Source organism: Tachyglossus aculeatus, chromosome 18, assembly GCF_015852505.1.
Source record: "Tachyglossus aculeatus isolate mTacAcu1 chromosome 18, mTacAcu1.pri, whole genome shotgun sequence".
NCBI classification, from domain to species: domain Eukaryota; kingdom Metazoa; phylum Chordata; class Mammalia; order Monotremata; family Tachyglossidae; genus Tachyglossus; species Tachyglossus aculeatus.
In genome coordinates, this window is record NC_052083.1 from 11,158,675 (window position 1) to 11,178,845 (window position 20,171).

At 46.6% G+C, this 20,171-nt stretch overlaps 1 protein-coding gene across 2 annotated transcripts; it reads right to left on the minus strand.

Annotated features, from left to right (window-relative positions):
• Nucleotides 1-8,870: 8,870 nt before the first annotated feature.
• On the minus strand, nucleotides 8,871-19,075 carry C18H7orf25 (chromosome 18 C7orf25 homolog). Of its 2 annotated transcripts, none has more exons than XM_038760298.1 (2): nucleotides 19,018-19,075; nucleotides 8,871-10,538 (listed from the first exon to the last, which is right to left on the minus strand). In XM_038760298.1, exon 2 carries the CDS (start codon nucleotides 10,520-10,522, stop codon nucleotides 9,290-9,292), a length of 1,233 nt encoding a protein of 410 aa, XP_038616226.1. In that variant the 5' UTR covers nucleotides 10,523-10,538; nucleotides 19,018-19,075; the 3' UTR covers nucleotides 8,871-9,289. The 2 variants fall into 2 exon arrangements, with proteins under 2 accessions (XP_038616226.1, XP_038616225.1); XM_038760297.1 differs by lacking the exon at nucleotides 19,018-19,075 and adding an exon at nucleotides 14,424-14,671.
• Nucleotides 19,076-20,171: the final 1,096 nt, after the last annotated feature.

Below are 20,171 nucleotides of genomic sequence, written 5' to 3' on the forward strand. Positions count from 1 at the left end.
TATAATACTCTGCGAAGCAGTGTGGGCTAGTGGAAAGAGGAAGAGCCTCGGTGATGGGAACTCTTGACTCTAATCCTAGCTCTGCCACCTGCCTGTTTTGTGACCTCGGGTAAATCACTCAACTCCTCTATGCCTCAGTTGCTTTCCCTGTAATAATGGATATCCCTTCTCCCTCTCTCTTAGACCGTGAGCTCTATTTGGGATAGGGGCCAGTTCCAACCTGATTCAACATCATTCGCCCCAGTGCTTAGTAGAGTACTTGACATGCAGCAAGCAATTAACAAATATCACATTTACTAGAAGTAGGAGGAGGAGGAGGAGAAGGAATCTCTTAGGCCTGCCTCAACTGACACCATAAACAAGTGCACAGATGTTTCTTCTGACATTGCCTCATGTTTTATGCAGACAGGTGTGTGTTGTTGGAAAAACATCCTCTAATTCCCCAATGTGTTCTACCCAAAATGTGTAGTGAAAACACATTACAGAAGAAACGACTGCGAATTCGGAAAGACTTCCCGACTGTCAGTGGCTAAAACACCAGGTCACCAGGACAATCAATCAATCAATCGTATTTATTGAGCGCTTACTGTGTGCAGAGCACTGTACTAAGCGCTTGGGAAGTAGAAGATGGCAACATATAGAGACAGTCCCTACCCAACAGTGGGCTCACAGTCTAAAAGGGGGAGACGGACAACAAAATCCAACGTACTAACAAAATAAAATAAATAGAATAGATATGTACAAGTAAAATAGAGTAATAAATATATACAAACATATATACAGGTGCTGTGGGGAAGGGAAGGAGGTAAGATGCGGGGGATGGAGAGGGCAGCTGTGGCACCTTCATCTGTGGAGAATTTGAAGTTACAGGCAGACGCACAGTGGTTCTAGATGGTTTGATGCTTTTCAGCCATCTATTCTAGGGTGATTTAGCTATCGTAAGTGGCAGTCGGGTGGAACAAGGAGAGATCAGAGGACCAATCCTATCCCCCAGTGAAAGATGGAAAGTTGAAAACACCATAAAAGAAGATGCCCTGTTTCAGGAATGCAAAGTACTAACCCTACTTAATTGGCCCTTTTTTATTTTTCCTTCTTGAAGCTGCTTAGAAGCCCCGGACCACAGAGACACAGGGATCCCGGACGGGGAGAGTCAACCTGAGCACAGAATCGCCCAGACGGCAGCATCTCCATCAGCGCCGCCTGGATCCGATCAAGATTCAAACTGAGAGGCCAATCTGCGAATTCCAGCCCTATTCCATGACATGCTGGGATAGCGTTGCTTGAAAACACAGCTGCATCCTAAACAACTATACTGTGGGATAAGTTTTCCTACAGGCTTCCATGTCATAAACTGGGATCTGTTCCAGAACCTCTGGAGACGGCATATGAACTTCTTTTTAAATGCTGTGTGCTAAACTCTCGTTTAAACTTCATTAAAGTAGTCCATAGCATAACATCAAATCATTAAATGAGGAGATTAATATGACTGTGAGTCTTGCAGGAGTCTGCAAAAATCAAAGCTTGTTCTGGCTCTAGTGGTGGTTTTTTAGCTATGAATGGAATAAATGAGAGCTTTTTTCAGTCAGTGGCATTTAACGAAAACTTATTGTGTGTGGTGCTCGACAAGTAGCTGGTAGCAGGCCCGAGCCTTCTAAACACCTCTTTATAACTTTGGAACTCTCTCCATTGGCGCCTTCAATTATTTTTATAAATTCATTCATTCAGTTGTATTTATTGAGCGCTTACTGTGCGCAGAGCACTGTACTAAGTGCTTGGGAAGTTCAAGTCGGCAACATATAGAGACGGCCCCTACCCAACAACGGGCTCACAGTTTAAATTCGCCTCTTTTCTTGAAAATTGATGCACGATTCTGTAATTCTCAAACCTTCTCCATCTTCCTCCTTCTCCTTCTGCTCCTCCTCCTGCGATTATTATTACTTGTATTGAGTGCTTACTGAGTGCACTATACTAAGCTCTTGGGAGAGTACGGTATAACATCAGACACAATACCTGCCCACAGTGAGCTCACAGTCTAGAGGGGGAGACAGACACTAATATAAATACATAAATTACAGATTTAATTTATACAGTGATGCATCCTGCGAGGCACTGAATTGTCAGAGCCTTACAAGATTCATTCATTCAATCGTATTTATCCATGTTGATCCATGGATAAATCAAGATCCGTGTTGGCCACTGATTCTTCATCCTGCATCAGTTCTCATCCATTTCTAGATGTGGTTGCTTCCCCTTTTCAATGACATTTCGGGGGTCTCTTCTATTTCTCGAAAGTCCGGCACAAACTACGAGTGGGCTTTCGCCCAAGATCCGGTTATTGCTGATTGATTAATCTCAGCCCAGATGAAGACGAGGCAGGGAGGGATTTACTTGAAGCAGTATGGCTCAGTGGAAAGAGCACGGGCTTGGGAGCCAGAGGTCATGGGTTCTAATCCCACCTCCACCACGTCTGCTGTGTGACCTTGGGCAAGTCACTTAACTCCTCTGAGCCTCAGTTACCTCATCTGTAAAATGGGGATTAAGACTGTGAGCCCTACGTGGGACAACCTGATCACCTTGTATGCCCCCAGCGCTTTGAACAGTGCTTTGCACATAGTAAGCGCTTAACAAATGCTATTATTATTATTATTATTATTATTACTGGCAGGACTCAACTAGAATGTCAAGGCAGATGGGCTTTTGTGTGGGATAAAGTATTGAACCTTATCGGTCATGCAAATAATAATCATGATATGAAGCACTTACTTTGTGCCCAGCACTGTAGAGACAAGTAGATAGATACAAGTTAGGTTGGACACAGTCCCTGTCCCACATAGGGCTCACACTCTTAATCCCCATTTTACAGTTGAGGTAACTGAGGCCCAGAGAAGTGACTTGCCCAAGATCACACAGCAGACATGTGGCAGAGACGGGATTAGAACTCGTGACCTTCTGACGCCCAGGCCCGTGCTCTATCCACTAAACCCTGCTGCTTCTGGGGTGGTTGTGTTATGGGGTGGTTTAACGTGGGATTAGGTAATAATATAATGATGGTATTTGTTAAGTGCTTACTATGTGCCAAGCACTGTTCTAAACGCTGGGGTAGATACAAGGTGATCAGGTTGTCCCACGTGGGGCTCACAGTCTTAATCCCCATTTGACAGATGAGGTAACTGAGGCACCGAGAAGTGAAGTGACTTGCCCAAAGTCACCCAGCTGACAAGTGGAGGAGCCAGGATTAGAACCCACGACCAATGGCTCCCAGGCCCGGGTTCTTTCCACTAAGTCACGCTGCCAAATAATAATGTCTGTAACCCTGAGTTGTATGTATCATGGGGCGACTGTAACTTAGGAATACCTTATATATATAGTGTTGTTGTTTTTTATAATTGCCCATTTCCCTAATTCATTGACTTCCTATTCACTGTAGCAGTTAGGATAATAAATAGTAATGATAATTGTGATATTTGTTAAGTGCTCACTATGTGCCAAGCCTGTACTAAGCACTGGGGTAGATATAAGATATAAAAGATATAAGATATAAGATATAAGACTATATCTTACTGTACTAAGATATAAGATATAAGACTGGGGTAGATATAAGAACCATACCGGGCTCACCGTCTAAATTAGAGGGAGAACAGATATCGAATCCCCGTTTTGCAGATGAGGAAACTGAGAAGTTAAGGGACTCATCCAAGGTCACACAGCAGGAAAGGGGCAAAGCCGGGATTAGAAGGCAGGTCCTCTGACTTCCAAACCCGTGCTCTTTCCACTAGGCCACATTACTTGTCTCCTAATAAGAGCTCATCATCATCATCATCAATCGTATTTATTGAGCGCTTACTATGTGCAGAGCACTGTACTAAGCCCTTGGGAAGTACAAACTGGCAACACATAGAGACAGTCCCTACCCAACAGTGGGCTCACAGTCTAAAAGGGGGAGACAGAGAACAAAACCAGACATACCAACAAAATAAAATAAATAGGATAGATATGTACAAGTAAAATAAATAGAGTAATAAATATGTACAACCATATATACATATATACAGGTGCTGTGGGGAAGGGAAGGAGGTAAGATGGGGGGATGGAGAGGGGGACGAGGGGGAGAGGGGGAGCTCATGACGTACTCCCACCGCACCCCCGGCAAGCGTCGGAAATATCTTCGAGTAATAAATTAGAATGAAGTCCACATCCTCTAACACACATCATGTCTTCAAACAGAAAATTCAGGGTCTCTTATCTGGTTATAACCAATCAATCAATCAATCAATCAATCGTATTTATTGAGCGCTTACTATGTGCAGAGCACTGTACTAAGCGCTTGGGAAGTACAAATTGGCAACACATAGAGACAGTCCCTACCCAACAGTGGGCTCACAGTCTAAAAGGGGGAGACAGAGAACAGAACCAAACATACCAACAAAATAAAATAAATAGGATAGAAATGTACAAGTAAAATAAATAAATAGAGTAATGAATATGTGCAACCATATATACATATATACAGGTGCTGTGGGGAAGGGAAGGAGGTAAGATGGGGGGATGGAGAGGGGGACGAGGGGGAGAGGAGGGAAGGGGCTCAGTCTGGGAAGGCCTCCTGGAGGAGGTGAGCTCTCAGCAGGGCCTTGAAGGGAGGAAGAGAGCTAGCTTGGCGGAGGGGCAGGGGGAGGGCAACCAACATGGGGAAGTGGGGATGAAGCTGGGGTGAGGCTCTAAGGGGGCAGGGCTAGGGAAAATATGAATGACATTTACACATACACACTCAGGGAGGTGAACACACAAACCACTCAAACATACACACACGCAGACGGGGAAACTCGGACCCACAAATAGCCCTTTGGGGACGCACAGGGAAAGAGGTAGGGAGTTCTGTTTCCCAGTGGAGTTTGGAGTGTCCATTTCCCCCTGAAGATGGGAATTTATTGAGTGGTTACTGTTGGCGACAATTAGGGGGCAAAATAAGAGAAGCAGCGTGGCTCAGTGGGAAGAGCCCGGGCTTTGGAGTCAGAGGTCATGGGTTCAAATCCCAGCTCCGCCGACTGTCAGCTGTGGGACTTTGGGCAGGTCGCTTCGCTTCTCTGGGCCTCAGTTATCTCATCTGTAAAATGGGGATTAAGACTGTAAGCCCCCAGCCGTGGGACAACCTGATCACCTTGTAACCTCCCCAGCGCTTAGAACCGTGCTTTGCACATAGTAAGCGCTTAATAAATGCCATTATTATTATTATTATTAAATAAGTTGCAGGATCTTCTGTGAGGCTGGCGCCTATTCCTCACACATCCCGTGAGCCCACTGTTGGGTAGGGACTGTCTCTATATGTTGCCAACTTGTACTTCCCAAGTGCTTAGTACAGTGCTCTGCACACAGTAAACGCTCAATAAATATGATTGATTGATTGATTGATTAAGGCCTGCACACAATGGAGTCGGTTATGCTAAGCCTTTAGGGAAAACGCCGTCAATGCCGCTTCTGCTGGAGTATGCGGCTAGGGTGGAAGACACTTACCTCCTGCACTGGTCTAAGCATTTGAGAGAGTACATTTCCTTCGTTAAAACCTTTTTCTCTGGCCCTCCTTCCTGGCTGTTAACCAGCCAGCCCAGAGACTCCATCAAACGAGTGAAAGTGAGGTCAATGGGGGGGAAAGTCATAGCAGTGGAGACTCAGTGGGGACAAAGAGGTCAAAGGGCCAGTCATGGCCCGGTCTCTCAGCTACCTGATCATCATCATCAATCGTATTTATTGAGCGCCGCTTCTGACCATTGTTATCTCACGGGCCTCTCGGATGAGCGCTCTCGGTAGGTGGATGGTCAGAAACTCCAGCCTCATATCCACGGGAGCTTCTAAAGACCGGACAATACCCCGCCTGCGTCCGCATGGGAAAAAAACATAGGTTCTTCCTTCCTAAAAGGCTTATTATTAACTTGGGCAGCCCTTCGATGCATCAGCCTGTGGACTCGGAGAATTGTTTTAGGGGAAAATTAGTCTTCTTAAACAGGAATTATTATTCCATAAATTATTCAACCTTTCAAATAATCTGTTTGGAAAAAGTCAGGTTTGGTGCCAAGAACAGATTGAAATTTGATCTATAGTTCCGCTACCCACTCATTAGGGAACTTGCAGTTTCTCGTTGAGACAAGAGTGAAAAGAACTGGCATTTTACAGCATTTCTATTAAAAAAAACCCCCACTTGTACAAGTGGCCGGAGTGTATTAAGCACAGAAGGGAAAGTCAGTTTCCTAGTTGAACATTTACCCATTCTTGACCCTGCTGAAAAGGAGTTAGTCTCGGCGAGGATTAGATTCCTTTCTTCTCTTTGTCTCCACTCAGATCCTCTTTGTTTACTCGATCCCTTTCATAGAAATGGTTACAGGCTTCCCAGGCCCTAAAGCTGGAATCCCTGCTGAAGACTAGATAAAACCGAAGCAATAAAAACTCCAACCAGCCTCCAACTCTTTCTTATTGCTTTTGAGGAGTTGTTCTGGACTGATATCCCAGGGAAACTCCACTGAAGTCAAATTCCAAACTGTTTCTAGGAAGAGTAAAATGAAGCAAAGACATCTCCTAAACTTAGATGGATGCGGTAAATTATCTTTAGATTATGCGGCAAAGCAGTTCCATCCATCTTCGTGTACAATTGTAGGTGATGGTTCTAAGGGAACAAAGGGAGGAGTGTTTATTGCTGCCATGAGTCATCTAGCCTTGCAAAGTTTCCATTCTTGGGGGGGGAGATTGGGAAAGGTGGGAATGGGAGCTGGGAGGAAAATCAATCAATCAATCGCATTTATTGAGCGCTTACTGTGTGCAGAGCAGTGTACTAAGCGCTTGGGAAGATAATAATGATGGTATTTGTTAAGCCTTACTATATGCAGAGCACAGTTCTAAGCGCTGGAGAGGTTACAGGGTGATCAGGTTGTCCCACGGTGCGGGGGGGCTCAGTTTTAATCCCCATCTTACAGATGAGGTAACTGAGGCACAGAGAAGTGAAGTGACTTGCCCAAAGTCACACAGTTGGCGGAGCCGGGATTTGAATAATAATAATAATAATAATGGCATTTGTTAAGCACTTACTATGTGCAAAGCACTGTTCTAAGCACTGGGGAGGTTACAAGGTGATCAGGTTGTCCCATGGGGGGGCTCACAGTTTCAATCCCCATCTTACAGATGAGGTAACTGAGGCACAGAGAAGTGAAGTGACTTGCCCAAAGTCACACAGCTGGCGGAGCAGGGATTGGAACCCATGACCTCTGACTCCAAAGCCCGGGCTCTTTCCACTGGGCCTCGCTGCTTCTCCCGACTAATGTATTTATCGGCTTTATAAAGCACCTCCCTTCCATCCTTCCCCGGTCCTTCTCAGTTGAAGTGTCTCCTAGGAAACCAAGGGTCCCTTTCGGAGACCCTGGGAGACACTTGCCGAACTCTCTAACGGGGAGCGGAAGTTTAGTCGTCAATCAATCGCTGAGGGCCCCGTTGCCCTGTGGATGCAGAGGGCTTTGTGTTTGGGAGGGTGTAAAAGAGGTAAACCGAGAGAATGACCCTCGAAAGCTCTAGCAGATGTGACAGTCGTGCGGTACGGCAGACGTGTGAGACAACACATTGCATTGAGAATCCCTCATCGTACCGACCTTCTCTAAAAATACAAGCCCACGGGAAGTCTTCTGACCCATGTCAAATCTGTCTTCAAGAAGAGGTCCGCGGACAGGGCTAATTTAACGGTCGAGATAATGATAAGAATAATAATAATAGCATTTATTAAGCACTTACTACGTGCAAAGCGCTGTTCTAAGCGCCGGGGAGGTTACAAGGTGATCAGGTTATCTCACAGGGGGCTCACAGTCTTAATCCCCATTTTACGGATGAGGTAACAGGCACAGAGAAGTTAAGTAGCGTGGCTCAGTGGGAAAAGCACGGGCTTTGGAGTCAGAGGGCATGGGTTCAAATCCCGGCTCCACCACTTGTCAGCTGTGTGACTTTGGGCAAGTCACTTAACTTCTCTGGGCCTCAGTTCCCTCATCTGTAAAATGGGGATGAAGACTGTGAGCCCCCCGTGGGACAACCTGATCACCTTGTAAATTCCCCAGCGCTTAGAACAGTGCTCTGCAGATAGTAAGCGCTTAATAAATGCCATTATTATTATTATTAAGTGACTTGCCCAAAGTCACACAGCTGACAGTTGGCGGAGCCGGGATTTGAACCCGTGACCTCTGACTCCAAAGCCCGGGCTCTTTCCACTGAGCCACACTGCTTCTCGTGATGCCAGCAGATGCCAACGGAGCCTCTTGGAAATGGAAACGGGGCACGGACAGAACCAGGAGCGCTTTGCAAATGGTGCCCAAAAATCAGGTTTGGGAAGAAAACCAATAAATCTTCAGATTTTCTCTTTTAAGTTGTAGTAGAGCAAAGTTGAAATGAGAGAATAATGGAGTTTAAGGGACCTAGCTAGTGAAGAACATGGGAAACTGGGTTTTTTTGTTTTTCGTTGGTTTGTTTTAAGAGTATCTGTTAAACATTTACTATGTGCCAGGCACTGTATTAAGCACTGGGGTAGATACAAGCTGATCAGGTTGGACACAGTCCATGCCCCAGGTGGGGCTCACAGTCTTAACCCCCATTTTACAGATGAGGAAACTGAGGCCCAGAGAAGTTAAGTGACTTGCTCAGGGTCACACAGCCGGAAAGCGGCGGAGCCGGGATTAGACTCCCAGTCCAGTGCTCTGTTAGCTAGTCCGTGCTGCTTTTCTGGAAAGATGTTCTTGGAAATGAGATGCCTGTTGCTCTTTGGGCTACCGATTTCCAAACTCCCCAAACTCCCTTTCCACCTTCCACCCCGAGGAGGACGACAGCACCACAAAATACAAGCACATCCTCCGTTTGAGTCCTTAAAGTGACTATTTAATGTGGAACGTGGGGTTGACAAAACCGCGTGAAACACTTTCATCTCAGCGGAAAGAAGGATGAGAAAGCCCTATTGAAACAACAACAAAAGAACCCAATGAAGACAAAGGATCATGGGCGGTTGTTTTTTTTTCTGGCCATTACAATGGCTGTATCTCTTATTAGGTATCCGGACGTATCAGGCTTGTCTCCTTTGCCCCTTTTCTATTTACTGAAGTATATCCTTAACGTAGGTTCCGGCACCCAAGGCGAGAGAAAAAAAAAACCTGATTTTTCACACCGTAGGCCTCCTCTCCTTGTTAGAGAAGAAGACGGCCTCTCGGCCTCCAACCTGGATTTCTTTCCGCGACCCAGTAACCGTAGGCCGCCGTCGTCAGAGCTCAGCGTCGGTCGTCTAGTTCTTTGGTAAGGGGGTGGCCAGCGCCTCTTTGCTTTCGGTCAGGGCTCTGGGCTGGTGGACAAACACGCTAAATTTAACGCCCTGGTTACTCGCAGCCCGGACAAAACCACTGTTGGCAGTCATGGTGACGGCTTTGAGCGCGTCTCCCGTCCCGAAGATGGTTAGGGAGCGGCTGTTGATCTTGGAGCTGGCCACCAGTCTTAAGGCCCGATCGGAAGGCTGGTCGGGAACCACCTGGATTCGCCCGACCAGCGTGGCGGCCCTGTCCCGCTCCCCGGGCCCCCCCAGGGTGTCGAGGATGGAGCGGAAATCCCTCACCGCCGACTCGCAGGCGAACAGCTCCTTGCCCCGCATGAAGGCCTCCAGCCGGGGCAGCACGGGCTCCTTCCTCTCCCGCCCCGCCTGCTCCGTGAGCACTTTCTCCCTGAAGACGAAGTAGCAGCCTCCGTAGCTGAGGGCGGACACGTAGGTGATCAGCGTGGTGATGTCCAGGTTCACCCGGGGGCACACGTCCACCTTCACCTCCGTGGGGAAAGCCAGGCTGGCCACCGCGTTCTCCCGGCCCACCCTGGCGGCCTGCAGGACCGCGGGGCCCTCGCCGTCGGACTCCCGGGCGCCCGGCCGGGGGCCCTCGGGGGCCTCGACCGCCACGATGTCTCCTCTCACCGCCACGCCCATCTCCCGCAGCTTCTCGGCCACGGGGCCGGAGACGCCGTTGTAAAAGGCGAAGAGGACGCGGGGGCTGCTGTACTGAACGGGCTGCTGCCGGCTGGCCCGCAGGAAGTCCTCGGCCTGCTCGACGACGCTCCTGGCGCCGTACTGGCCCCTGCCCAGCCAGATGTTGTGCAGAGCCTCCGCCTTGCGGCCGATGGCCTTCACCCACGCGTGGCCCCCGTCGGCCACCACGTCCACCACCAGGCTCTGCTTCTCCCCCGAGCCGGCCGTGTAGCCGAAGACGTGGAGGACGCTCACCACCTCCTCCAGGTTCTCGGCGGATTCCACGACGGCCCGGAGGTGGGTGAGATTCGTGCTCTGCAGGTGCGACTCCTTAACGGCCACTTTCCCCGCCTCCACTTTGTGGAGGAATTTCAACTCGGCCTTCAGTCTGTTGCACAGCTTGGCTCCCCCTTCTAGGCCTCCTTTCCTCGACCCGGACAGGGCCTCTGCCCTCTCGATGAGCTCTTCGGCGACGGCGATCCGCTCGCCCAGCGTGGAAGGCGCCGACATGCTGGCCGCATTATTCCTAGCACAACGAGAGGGGAGAAGGTGCCCATCAGTGAAACGCCCATCTGGAAATTTCGGCCCCGCTTCCGACGGGAACGGATTGCCTGCTTGGGAGCAGGGTTCCCAGTTGGGGAGAGACGAAGCTCGTCGTGGGTAGCCGGCGTGTCGACCAACTCTGCTGGACTTGTACTCTCCCAAGAGCTTAAAACAGTACTCTGCACACATTAAGCACCCGGTAATATTCAATCGTATTTATTGAGCGCTTCCTGTGTGCAGAGCACTGTACTAAGCGCTTGGGAAGCACAAGCTGGCAACATATAGAGACGGTCCCTACCCAACAACGGGCTCACAGGCCAGAAGAGACTTTTAAACTTTTAGACTGTGAGCCCACTGTTGGGTAGGGACCGTCTCTATATGTTGCCAACTTGTACTTCCCAAGCGCTTAGTACAGCGCTCTGCACACAGGAAGCGCTCAATAAATCCGTTTGATGATGATGATAGAAGAGGGAGACAGACAACAAAACACGGAGACGGGTGGGGAACGTCCCTCGGGGAACGCCCGGCGACCCTCCTAAAGTGGAGGACCAGGGCGAAGAGGACGAGGAAATCGTGGCCTCCCGGAGAAATAGGCGGGTAAGCATCAGTTCCTTCGCTACTGCCAGGGCCGAGGACCTGGATGAGGAATTGATTTTAGAGATGGGGTTTGGGGGGGCATCACCTGCACTCGCCCACCTGCGCAGCTATTTAGTCACCACCCGAGCGCTGATTCCAGTCACTGAAGCCAGAGCCTGAGCGGAGCTCGCCTGACCCTTGCCAGACTTCGCTCAGGGAATCCTTGGCAGGGGAGGAGGGAACTGGTGATGCCACAATGTGGGAGTCTCCCGATTATAATCAACCAATCAATCAATCAGTCGTATTTATTGAGCACTTACTGTGTGCAGAGCACTGGACTAAGCGCTTGGGAAGTCCAAGTTGGCAACATCTAGAGACGGTCCCTACCCAACGGTGGGCTCACAGTCTGAAAGGGGGAGACAGAGAACAAAACCAAACATACTAACAAAATAAAATAAATAGAATAGATATGTACAAGTAAAATAAATTGAGTAATAAATATGTACAGACATATATCCAGGTGCTGTGGGGAAGGGAAGGAGGTAAGATGGGGGTGATGGAGAGGGGGATGAGGGGGAGAGGAAGGAAGGGGCTCACGCTGGGAATAATAGTTTTTGTTGAGCCCTTACTATGTATCAGGCCCTGTTCTAAGCGCCGGGGTAGATACAAGTTAATCAGGTTGGGCACAGTTCCTGACCTACATGGGGCTCACACTCTTGATCCCCATTTTACAGATGAGGTAAATGAGGTGCATAGCAGTTAAGCGACTTGCCCAAGGTCACACGGCATACGTGTCTTACCTCCTTCCCTTCCCCACAGCACCTGTATATATGTATATATGTTTGTACATATTTATTACTCTATTAATTTTACTTGTATATATCCCCTTTATTTTATTTTGTTAATATCAATCAATAATCAATTGTATTTATTGAGCGCATACTGTGTGCAGAGCACTGTACTAAGCGCTTGGGAAGTCCAAGTTGGCAACATATAGAGACGGTCCCTACCCAACAGTGGGCTCACCGTCTAGAAGGGGGAGACAGAGAACAAAACCAAAGCCCACTGTTGGGTAGGGACCGTCTCTATATGTTGCCAACTTGGACTTCCCAAGCGCTTAGTACAGTGCTCTGCACACAGTAAGCGCTCAATAAATACGATTGATTGATTGATGTGGCGGAGCTGGATTAGAACCCAGGTCCTTCTGCCTCCCAGGACCCTGCTCGATCCACTATTCTGCTTCCCGTGATTTTTTTTTTTACGTCCTGCTTCTTTTGGCCCCTCTTTAATGCCTCTGTCCCGCTCTTCATCTCTCTTCCTCATTCCCGCTTCCCACGGTCTTAACCCTTCTACTCCCTGTTCCCGTCTACCCCCGCCCTTTCACATACTCGATCCCCTCTTCTCCTACTTACGTCTCTTCGAATTTCCCCCTTTACAGCATTTCCTGCGGTCCCCCTGGGAATCTCCATCCCATGCCTGGCTGTCCCCGCGAGGCTCAGCCTCCCCCGGCTTTCCGATAAGGCCCTCTAAATTTAGAGACTAGGCTGTGACACCCAAAGGGAGCTATTGCCACTGTGTGGGCTCGCTTCAGAAAAAAAAGCAGATAAATACGCCGTTAAGTCGAGTTCTATTTATTTTATTTTGTTAGTATGTTTGGTCTTGTTCTCTGTCTCCCCCTTTTAGACTGTGAGCCCACCGTTGGGTAGGGACTGTCTCTATATGTTGCCAACTTGGACTTCCCAAGCGCTTAGTACAGTGCTCTGCACACAGTAAGCGCTCCATAAATACGACTGATTGATTGATTGACTGATTTTAAGGTGGAGGGTTGGAAGACTGATTATCAAGGGTGGGTTAGTTCTTTGGATGGCAAGTTGTATATATGTTTGTACGGATTTATTACTCTATTTATTTTACTGGTACATATCTATTCTATTTATTTTATTCTGTTAATGTGTTTTGTTTTGTTCTCTGTCTCCCCTTTCTAGACTGTGAGCCCACTGTTGGGTAGGGACCGTCTCTATATGTTGCCAACTTGGACTTCCCAAGCGCTTAGTACAGTGCTCTGCACACAGTAAGCGCTCAATAAATACGATTGAATGAATGAAGTAGGCAAGGGGCAAGAATCAATCATATTTATTGAGCTCTTACTGTGTACAGAGCACTGTACTAAGCGCTGGAGTGTTCTCAGTGCAAGAGATCTGAGGGTTGGCTACATTCATTCACTCATCCAATCGTATTTATTGAGCGCTTACTGCGTGCAGAGCACCGTACTAGGCGCTTGGGAAGTCCAATTGGCAACATCTAGTGACGGTCCCTACCCGACAACGGGCTCACAGTCTAGAAGGGGGAGACGGACAACAAAACAAAACATGTGGACAGGTGTCAAGTCAGCAGAATAAACAGAAGTAAAGCTAGATGCACATTAACAAAATAAATAGAATAATAAATAGAACATCCCCCCCCCCCGCCACCCTGCGCTTAGAACAGTGCTTGGCACATAGTAAGCTACAAATACTTCTATACTCCTCCTTCTCACAGCTCCCTAAGGGACACACTACACAATTTTGCTCTATTTGAAGCATCTATTAATAATAATAATAATAATAATTATGATAATGGTATTTGCTAAGCGCTTCCTATCAATCAATCGTATTTACTGAGCGCTTACTGTGTGCAGAACACTATACTAAGCACTTGGGAAGTACAAGTTGGCAACATATAGAGACAGTCCCTACCCAACAGTGGGCTCACAGCCTATGTGCCAGGCACTGTATTAAGTGCAGGGGTGGCTACAAGCAAATCAGGTTGGACACAGCCCCCATCCCACGTGGGGCTCACAGTGTCGATTCCCATTTTCCAGATGACGTAACTGAGGCCCAGAGAATCAATCAATCGCATTTATTGAGCGCTTACTATGTGCAGAGCACTGTACTAAGCACTTGGGAAGTCCAAGTTGGCAACATACAGAGACGGTCCCTACCCAACAGTGGGCTCACAGTCTAGAAGGGGGAGACAGAGAACAAAACCAAATATATTAACAAAATAAAATTAATAGAATAGATATGTACAAGTAAAATAAATAAATAAATAAAGTAATAAATAGGTACAAACATATATACAGGTGCTGTGGGGAAGGGAAGGAGGCAAGGCGGGGGGGATGGAGAGGGGGAGGAGGGGGAGAGGATGGAGGGGGCTCAGTCTGGGAAGTAAAGTGACTTGTAAAGAGAAGTACAGTGACTTGCCCAACGTCACACAGCAGACCAGTGGTGGAGCCGGGATTAGAACCCATCACCTTCTGACTCCCATTCTGTCTTTCAACTGCGGCGTACTCTCTCCCATCCGCTCAGTACCGTGCTCTGCTCGAAGGAAGAGCTGAATGATTGTGATCGATAGATTAATTGGCAAAGTACTGTACTAAACGCTGGGAAAATAATATAGAGAAAAGAGTTAGACAGGGTCCCTGCCCACAGTCAGAGAGGTGGAAATAGCCTTGGTCTCACAGAAAGGTTGACAAAGCCAGCCTGTGTGAGACTAGACATTCTCATTCTGGAAAAGGCAGTTAGATTGTACTTCCCAAGCGCTTAGTACAGTGCTCTGCACACCGTAGGCGCTCGATAAATACGATTGAATGAATGAATGAATATTCAATGCGGGCCAGAATGCCCTGCTACTCTTTCAAGTTTGTACACCAGAAGATTTCCTTTGGCTGAGAGGGACGGGCAAAGAAACGGAAGTGGCTAAATCAATCGATCAATCAATCGTATTTACTGAGCGCTTACTGTGTGCAGAGCACTGGACTAAGCGCTTGGGAAGTACACGTTGGCAACATACAGAGACGGTCCCTACCCAACAGTGGGCTAGAGATTGAGAGGGCAAGCGACCATAAGTGCATTTTATATTACAATGAATGCTTCATGGTATCTGTTTGTCTTTTCATTATTAGTCCCCTTATTTTTTAAGTAATGCCACCAGAATCTTTTGGTGGCTGTGTATTCACTGACAGACAAATGTTCAATCAGTGGTATTTACTGAGTGCTTACTGTGTGCTGAGAACTGTACTACGTGCTCGTCCCCCTCTCCATTCCCCCCATCTTACCTCCTTCCCTTCCCCACAGCACCTGTATATATGTTTGTATATATTTATTAATCTATTTATTTATTTATTTATATTACTTGTACATATCCAATTTATTTTATTTTGTTAATACGTTTGGTTTGGTTCTCTGTCTCCCCCTTCTAGACTGTGAGCCCACTGTTGGGTAGGGACTGTCTCTAGATGTTGCCAACTTGTACTTCCCAAGCGCTTAGTGCAGTGCTCTGCACACAGTAAGCGCTCAATAAATACGATTGATTGATTGATTGGGAGAGAACAATACAGCAGAGTAACCCACAAGGAGTTCACAGTCAAGAAAGGGAGATAGACAATGAAATAAATTGCTGATAGGGGAAAGGGAGAGTATAATGGGGAAGGGGTGACTACTGGGGAAGCAGCGTGGCTCAGTGGAAAGAGCCCGGGCTTTGGAGTCAGAGGTCATGGGTTCAAATCCCGGCTCTGCCAATTGTCAGCTGTGTGACTTTGGGCAAGTCACTTCACCTCTCTGGGCCTCAGTTCCCTCATCTGTAAGATGGGGATAATAATAATAATAATGATGGCATTTATTAAGCGCTTACTATGTGCAAAGCACTGTTGTAAGCATCGGGGAGGTTACAAGGTGATCAGGTTGTCCCAAGGGGGGCTCACAGTCTTAATCCCCATTTTACAGATGAGAGAACTGAGGCACGTCCACAGAACTGAGGATGAAGACTGCTGGGGAGGTTACAATCATTCATTCATCCAATCGTATTTATTGAGCGCTTACTGTGTGCAGAGCACTGTACTAAGCGCTTGGGAAGTACAAGTTGGATGAAGACTGCTGGGGAGGTTACAAGGTGATCAGGTTGTCCCATGGGGGGGGGCTCACAGTCTTGATCCCCATTTTACAGATGAGAGAACTGAGGCACATCCACAGAACTGAGGATGAAGACTGCTGGGGAGGTTACAATCATTCATTCACCCAATCGTATTTATTCATTCAATCGTGTTTATTGAGCGCTTCCTGTGTGCAGAGCACTGTACTAAACGCTTGGGAAGGACAAGTTGAATGAAGACTGCTGGGGAGGTTACAAGGTGATCAGGTTGTCCCACGGGGGGGCTCACAGTCTCCATCCTCAGTTCTGTGGATGTGCCTCCGTTCTCTCATCTGTAAAATGGGGATTAAGCACCTGGGAGGTTACAAGGTGGTCAGGTTGTCCCACGGGGGGCTCACAGTCTCCATCCTCAGTTCTGTGGATGTGCCTCAGTTCTCTCATCTGTAAAATGGGGATTAAGACTGTGAGCCCCCACCCAGAGGTCAGAGGTCAGGGGTTCAAATCCTGGCTCCACCAGTTATCGGCTGTGTGACTTTGGGCAAGTCACTTAATTTCTCTGTGCCTCAGTTCCCTCATCTGTAAAATGGGGATTAAGCCTGTGAGCCCCCTGTGGGGCAACCTGATCACCTTGTAACCTCCCCAGCGCTTAGAACAGCACTCTGCCCATTGTAAGCGCTTAATAAATGCCAGTATTATTATTATTACATGTACAAGTAAAATAAATAAATAGAGTAATAACCTCCCCGGTGCTTAGACCAGTGCTTTGCACATAGTAAGCGCTTAATAAATGCCAGTATTATTATTATTATTATTATATGTACAAATAAAATAAATAGAGTAATAACCTCCCCAGCGTTTAGAACAGTGCTTTGCACATAGTAAGTGCTTAATAAATGCCATTATTATTATTATTATTATTATTATTATACGTACTAATAAAATAAATAGAGTAATAACCTCCCCAGTGCTTAGAACAGTGCTTTGCACATAGTAAGCGCTTAATAAATGCCAGTATTATTATTATTATTATTATTATATGTAGAAATAAAATAGAGTAATAACCTCCCCAGCGCTTAGAACAGTGCTTTGCACATAGTAAGCACTTAATAAATGCCATTATTATTATTATTATTATATGTACAAATAAAATAGAGCAATAACCTCCCCAGCGCTTAGAACAGTGCTTTGCACATAGTAAGCGCTTAATAAATGCCAGTATTATTATTATTATTATTATTATATGTACAAATAAAATAAATAGAGTAATAACCTCCCCAGCGCTTAGAACAGTGCTTTGCACATAGTAAGCGCTTAATAAATGCCAGTATTATTATTATATGTACAAATAAAATAGAGTAATAACCTCCCCAGCACTTAGAACAGTGCTTTGCACATAGTAAGCGCTTAATAAATGCCAGTATTATTATTATATGTACAAATAAAATAAATAAATAAATAAATAAATGGAGTAATAACCTCCCCGGTGCTTAGACCAGTGCTTTGCACATAGTAAACGCTTAATAAATGCCAGTATTATTATTATGATATGTACAAATAAAATAAATAAATAGAGTAATAACCTCCCCAGCGCTTAGAACAGTGCTCTGCACAGAGTAAGCGCTTAATAAATGCCAGTATTATTATTATTATATGTACAAATAAAATAGAGTAATAACCTCCCCAGCGCTTATAACAGTGCTTTGCACATTGTAAGTGCTTAATAAATGCCAGTATTATTATTATTATTATTATATGTACAAATAAAATCGAGTAATAACCTCCCCAGCGCTTAGAACAGTGCTTTGCACATTGTGAGCGCTTAATAAATGCCAGTATTATTATTATTGTTATTATTATTATTATATGTACAAATAAAATAAATAAATAAATAGAGTAATAACCTCCCCAGGGCGTAGAACAGTGCTTTGCACATGGTAAGCGCTTAATAAATGCCAGTATTGTTATTATTATTATTATTATTATATGTACAAATAAAATAAATAAATAAATAGAGTAATAACCTCCCCAGGGCGTAGAACAGTGCTTTGCACATGGTAAGCGCTTAATAAATGCCAGTATTGTTATTATTATTATTATTATTATATGTACAAATAAAATAGAGTAATAACCTCCCCAGGGCGTAGAACAGTGCTTTGCACATAGTAAGCGCTTAATAAATGCCAACATTATTATTATTATTATATGTACAAAAAAAAATAAATAGAGTAATAACCTCCCCGGTGCTTAAGCGCCTAATAAATGCCATCATTATGATTAGGCTTTTAGACTGTAAGCCCACTGTTGGGTAGGGACCGTCTCTAGATGGTGCCAACTTGGACTTCCCAGGCGCTTAGTCCAGTGCTCCGCACGCAGTAAGCGCTCAATAAATACGATTGATTTATTATTATTTATTAGTATTATTATTATTGATTATTATTATTAGCAACTGCCGCCATCACGGTTAAATGTGGAGGGGGTGGAGAGGGCGGGCCTCAACGGCCCGCCATGAGGGGAGGGTGGTCACGTGGTGGGGCGGGCGGCCAATCAGAGCGCTCCCCTCCGCGGAGGCGCGGCAGGGCGGGGAAGAAGGCCGGCCTGCTGGCCGGCGGCCATCTTGGGTGAGGGCAGGCGGCGGCCCCCAGCCTTAATAATAATAATAATGGCATTTATTAAGCCCTTACTATGTGCAAAGCACTGTTCTAAGCGCTGGGGAGGTTACAGGGTGATCAGGTTGTCCCACGGGGGGCTCACAGTCTTCATCCCCATTTTACAAAGAGGTCACCGAGGCCCAGTGAAGTGACTTGCCCAAAGTCACCCAACTGACACTTGGTGGAGGCGGGATTCGAACCCATGACCTCTGACTCCAAAGCCCGGGCTCTTTCCACTGAGCCCCGCTGGCCTCTCCCTTCTCTTCTCCTCAGGCCCGTTGGGGGGGGAGGAGGGCGGTCGCCATGGCGGGCCCCCTGCCCTTTACTCACGGCGGCCTCTGGGACGATGGCGGACGAAGAGGCCCGGGCCTGCTCCTCGGCCTCCTCCTCCTCCTCCTCCTCCTCCTCCCGCTGCTCGCTGCGCGTGAGGCGCCGGGACGGGAAGCCCCTCCCCGGGCCTCAGGACCGGCCCCCTCCTTCAGCCATTCGCATTTAGTGATGATGGCGGCATTTATTAAGCGCTTACTCTGTGCTTAATTATTTATAATTATTAGAAGGTTATTTATTTTAGACTGTGAGCCCACTGTTGGGTAGGGACTGTCTCTGTATGTTGCCAATTTGGACCTCCCGAGCGCTTAGTCCAGTGCTCTGCACACAGTAAGCGCCCAATAAATACGATTGATGATGATGACTGTCTCTATATGTTGCCAACTTGTACTTCCCAAGCGCTTAGTCCGCTGCTCTGCACACAGGAAGCGCTCAATAAATACGATTGATGATGATGATGATGATTGTCTCTATATGTTGCCAACTTGTACTTCCCAAGCGCTTAGTACAGTGCTCTGCACACAGTAAACGCTCAATAAATACGATTGATGATGATGATGATGATTGTCTCTATATGTTGCCAACTTGTACTTCCCAAGCGCTTAGTACAGTGCTCTGCACACAGTAAACGCTCAATAAATACGATTGATGATGATGATGATGATTGTCTCTATATGTTGCCAACTTGTACTTCCCAAGCGCTTAGTACAGTGCTCTGCACACAGTAAGCGCTCAATACATACGATTGATGATTGATGATGATGACTGTCTCTATATGTTGCCAACTTGTACTTCCCAAGCGCTTAGTACAGTGCTCTGCACACAGTAAGCGCCCAATAAATACGATTGATGATGATGACTGTCTCTATATGTTGCCAACTTGTACTTCCCAAGCGCTTAGTCCGCTGCTCTGCACACAGTAAGCGCTCAATAAATAAGATTGATGATGATGATGATTGTCTCTATATGTTGCCAACTTGTACTTCCCAAGCGCTTAGTACAGTGCTCTGCACACAGTAAACGCTCAATAAATACGATTGATGATGATGATGATGATTGTCTCTATATGTTGCCAACTTGTACTTCCCAAGCGCTTAGTACAGTGCTCTGCACACAGTAAGCGCTCAATAAATACGATTGATGATTGATGATGATGA

What these genes read in the sequence shown, in the direction of transcription:
- C18H7orf25 (XM_038760297.1), bottom strand. Translation starts at nt 14,470, where the DNA reads ATGGGAGAGAGTACGCCGCAGTTGAAAGACAGAATGGGAGTCAGAAG. An exon ending in GACAGAATGGGAGTCAGAAG is followed by an intron (nt 10,539 to 14,423) that starts GTGATGGGTTCT and finishes TCGTTGTGCTAG; the next exon opens with GAATAATGCGGCCAGCATGT.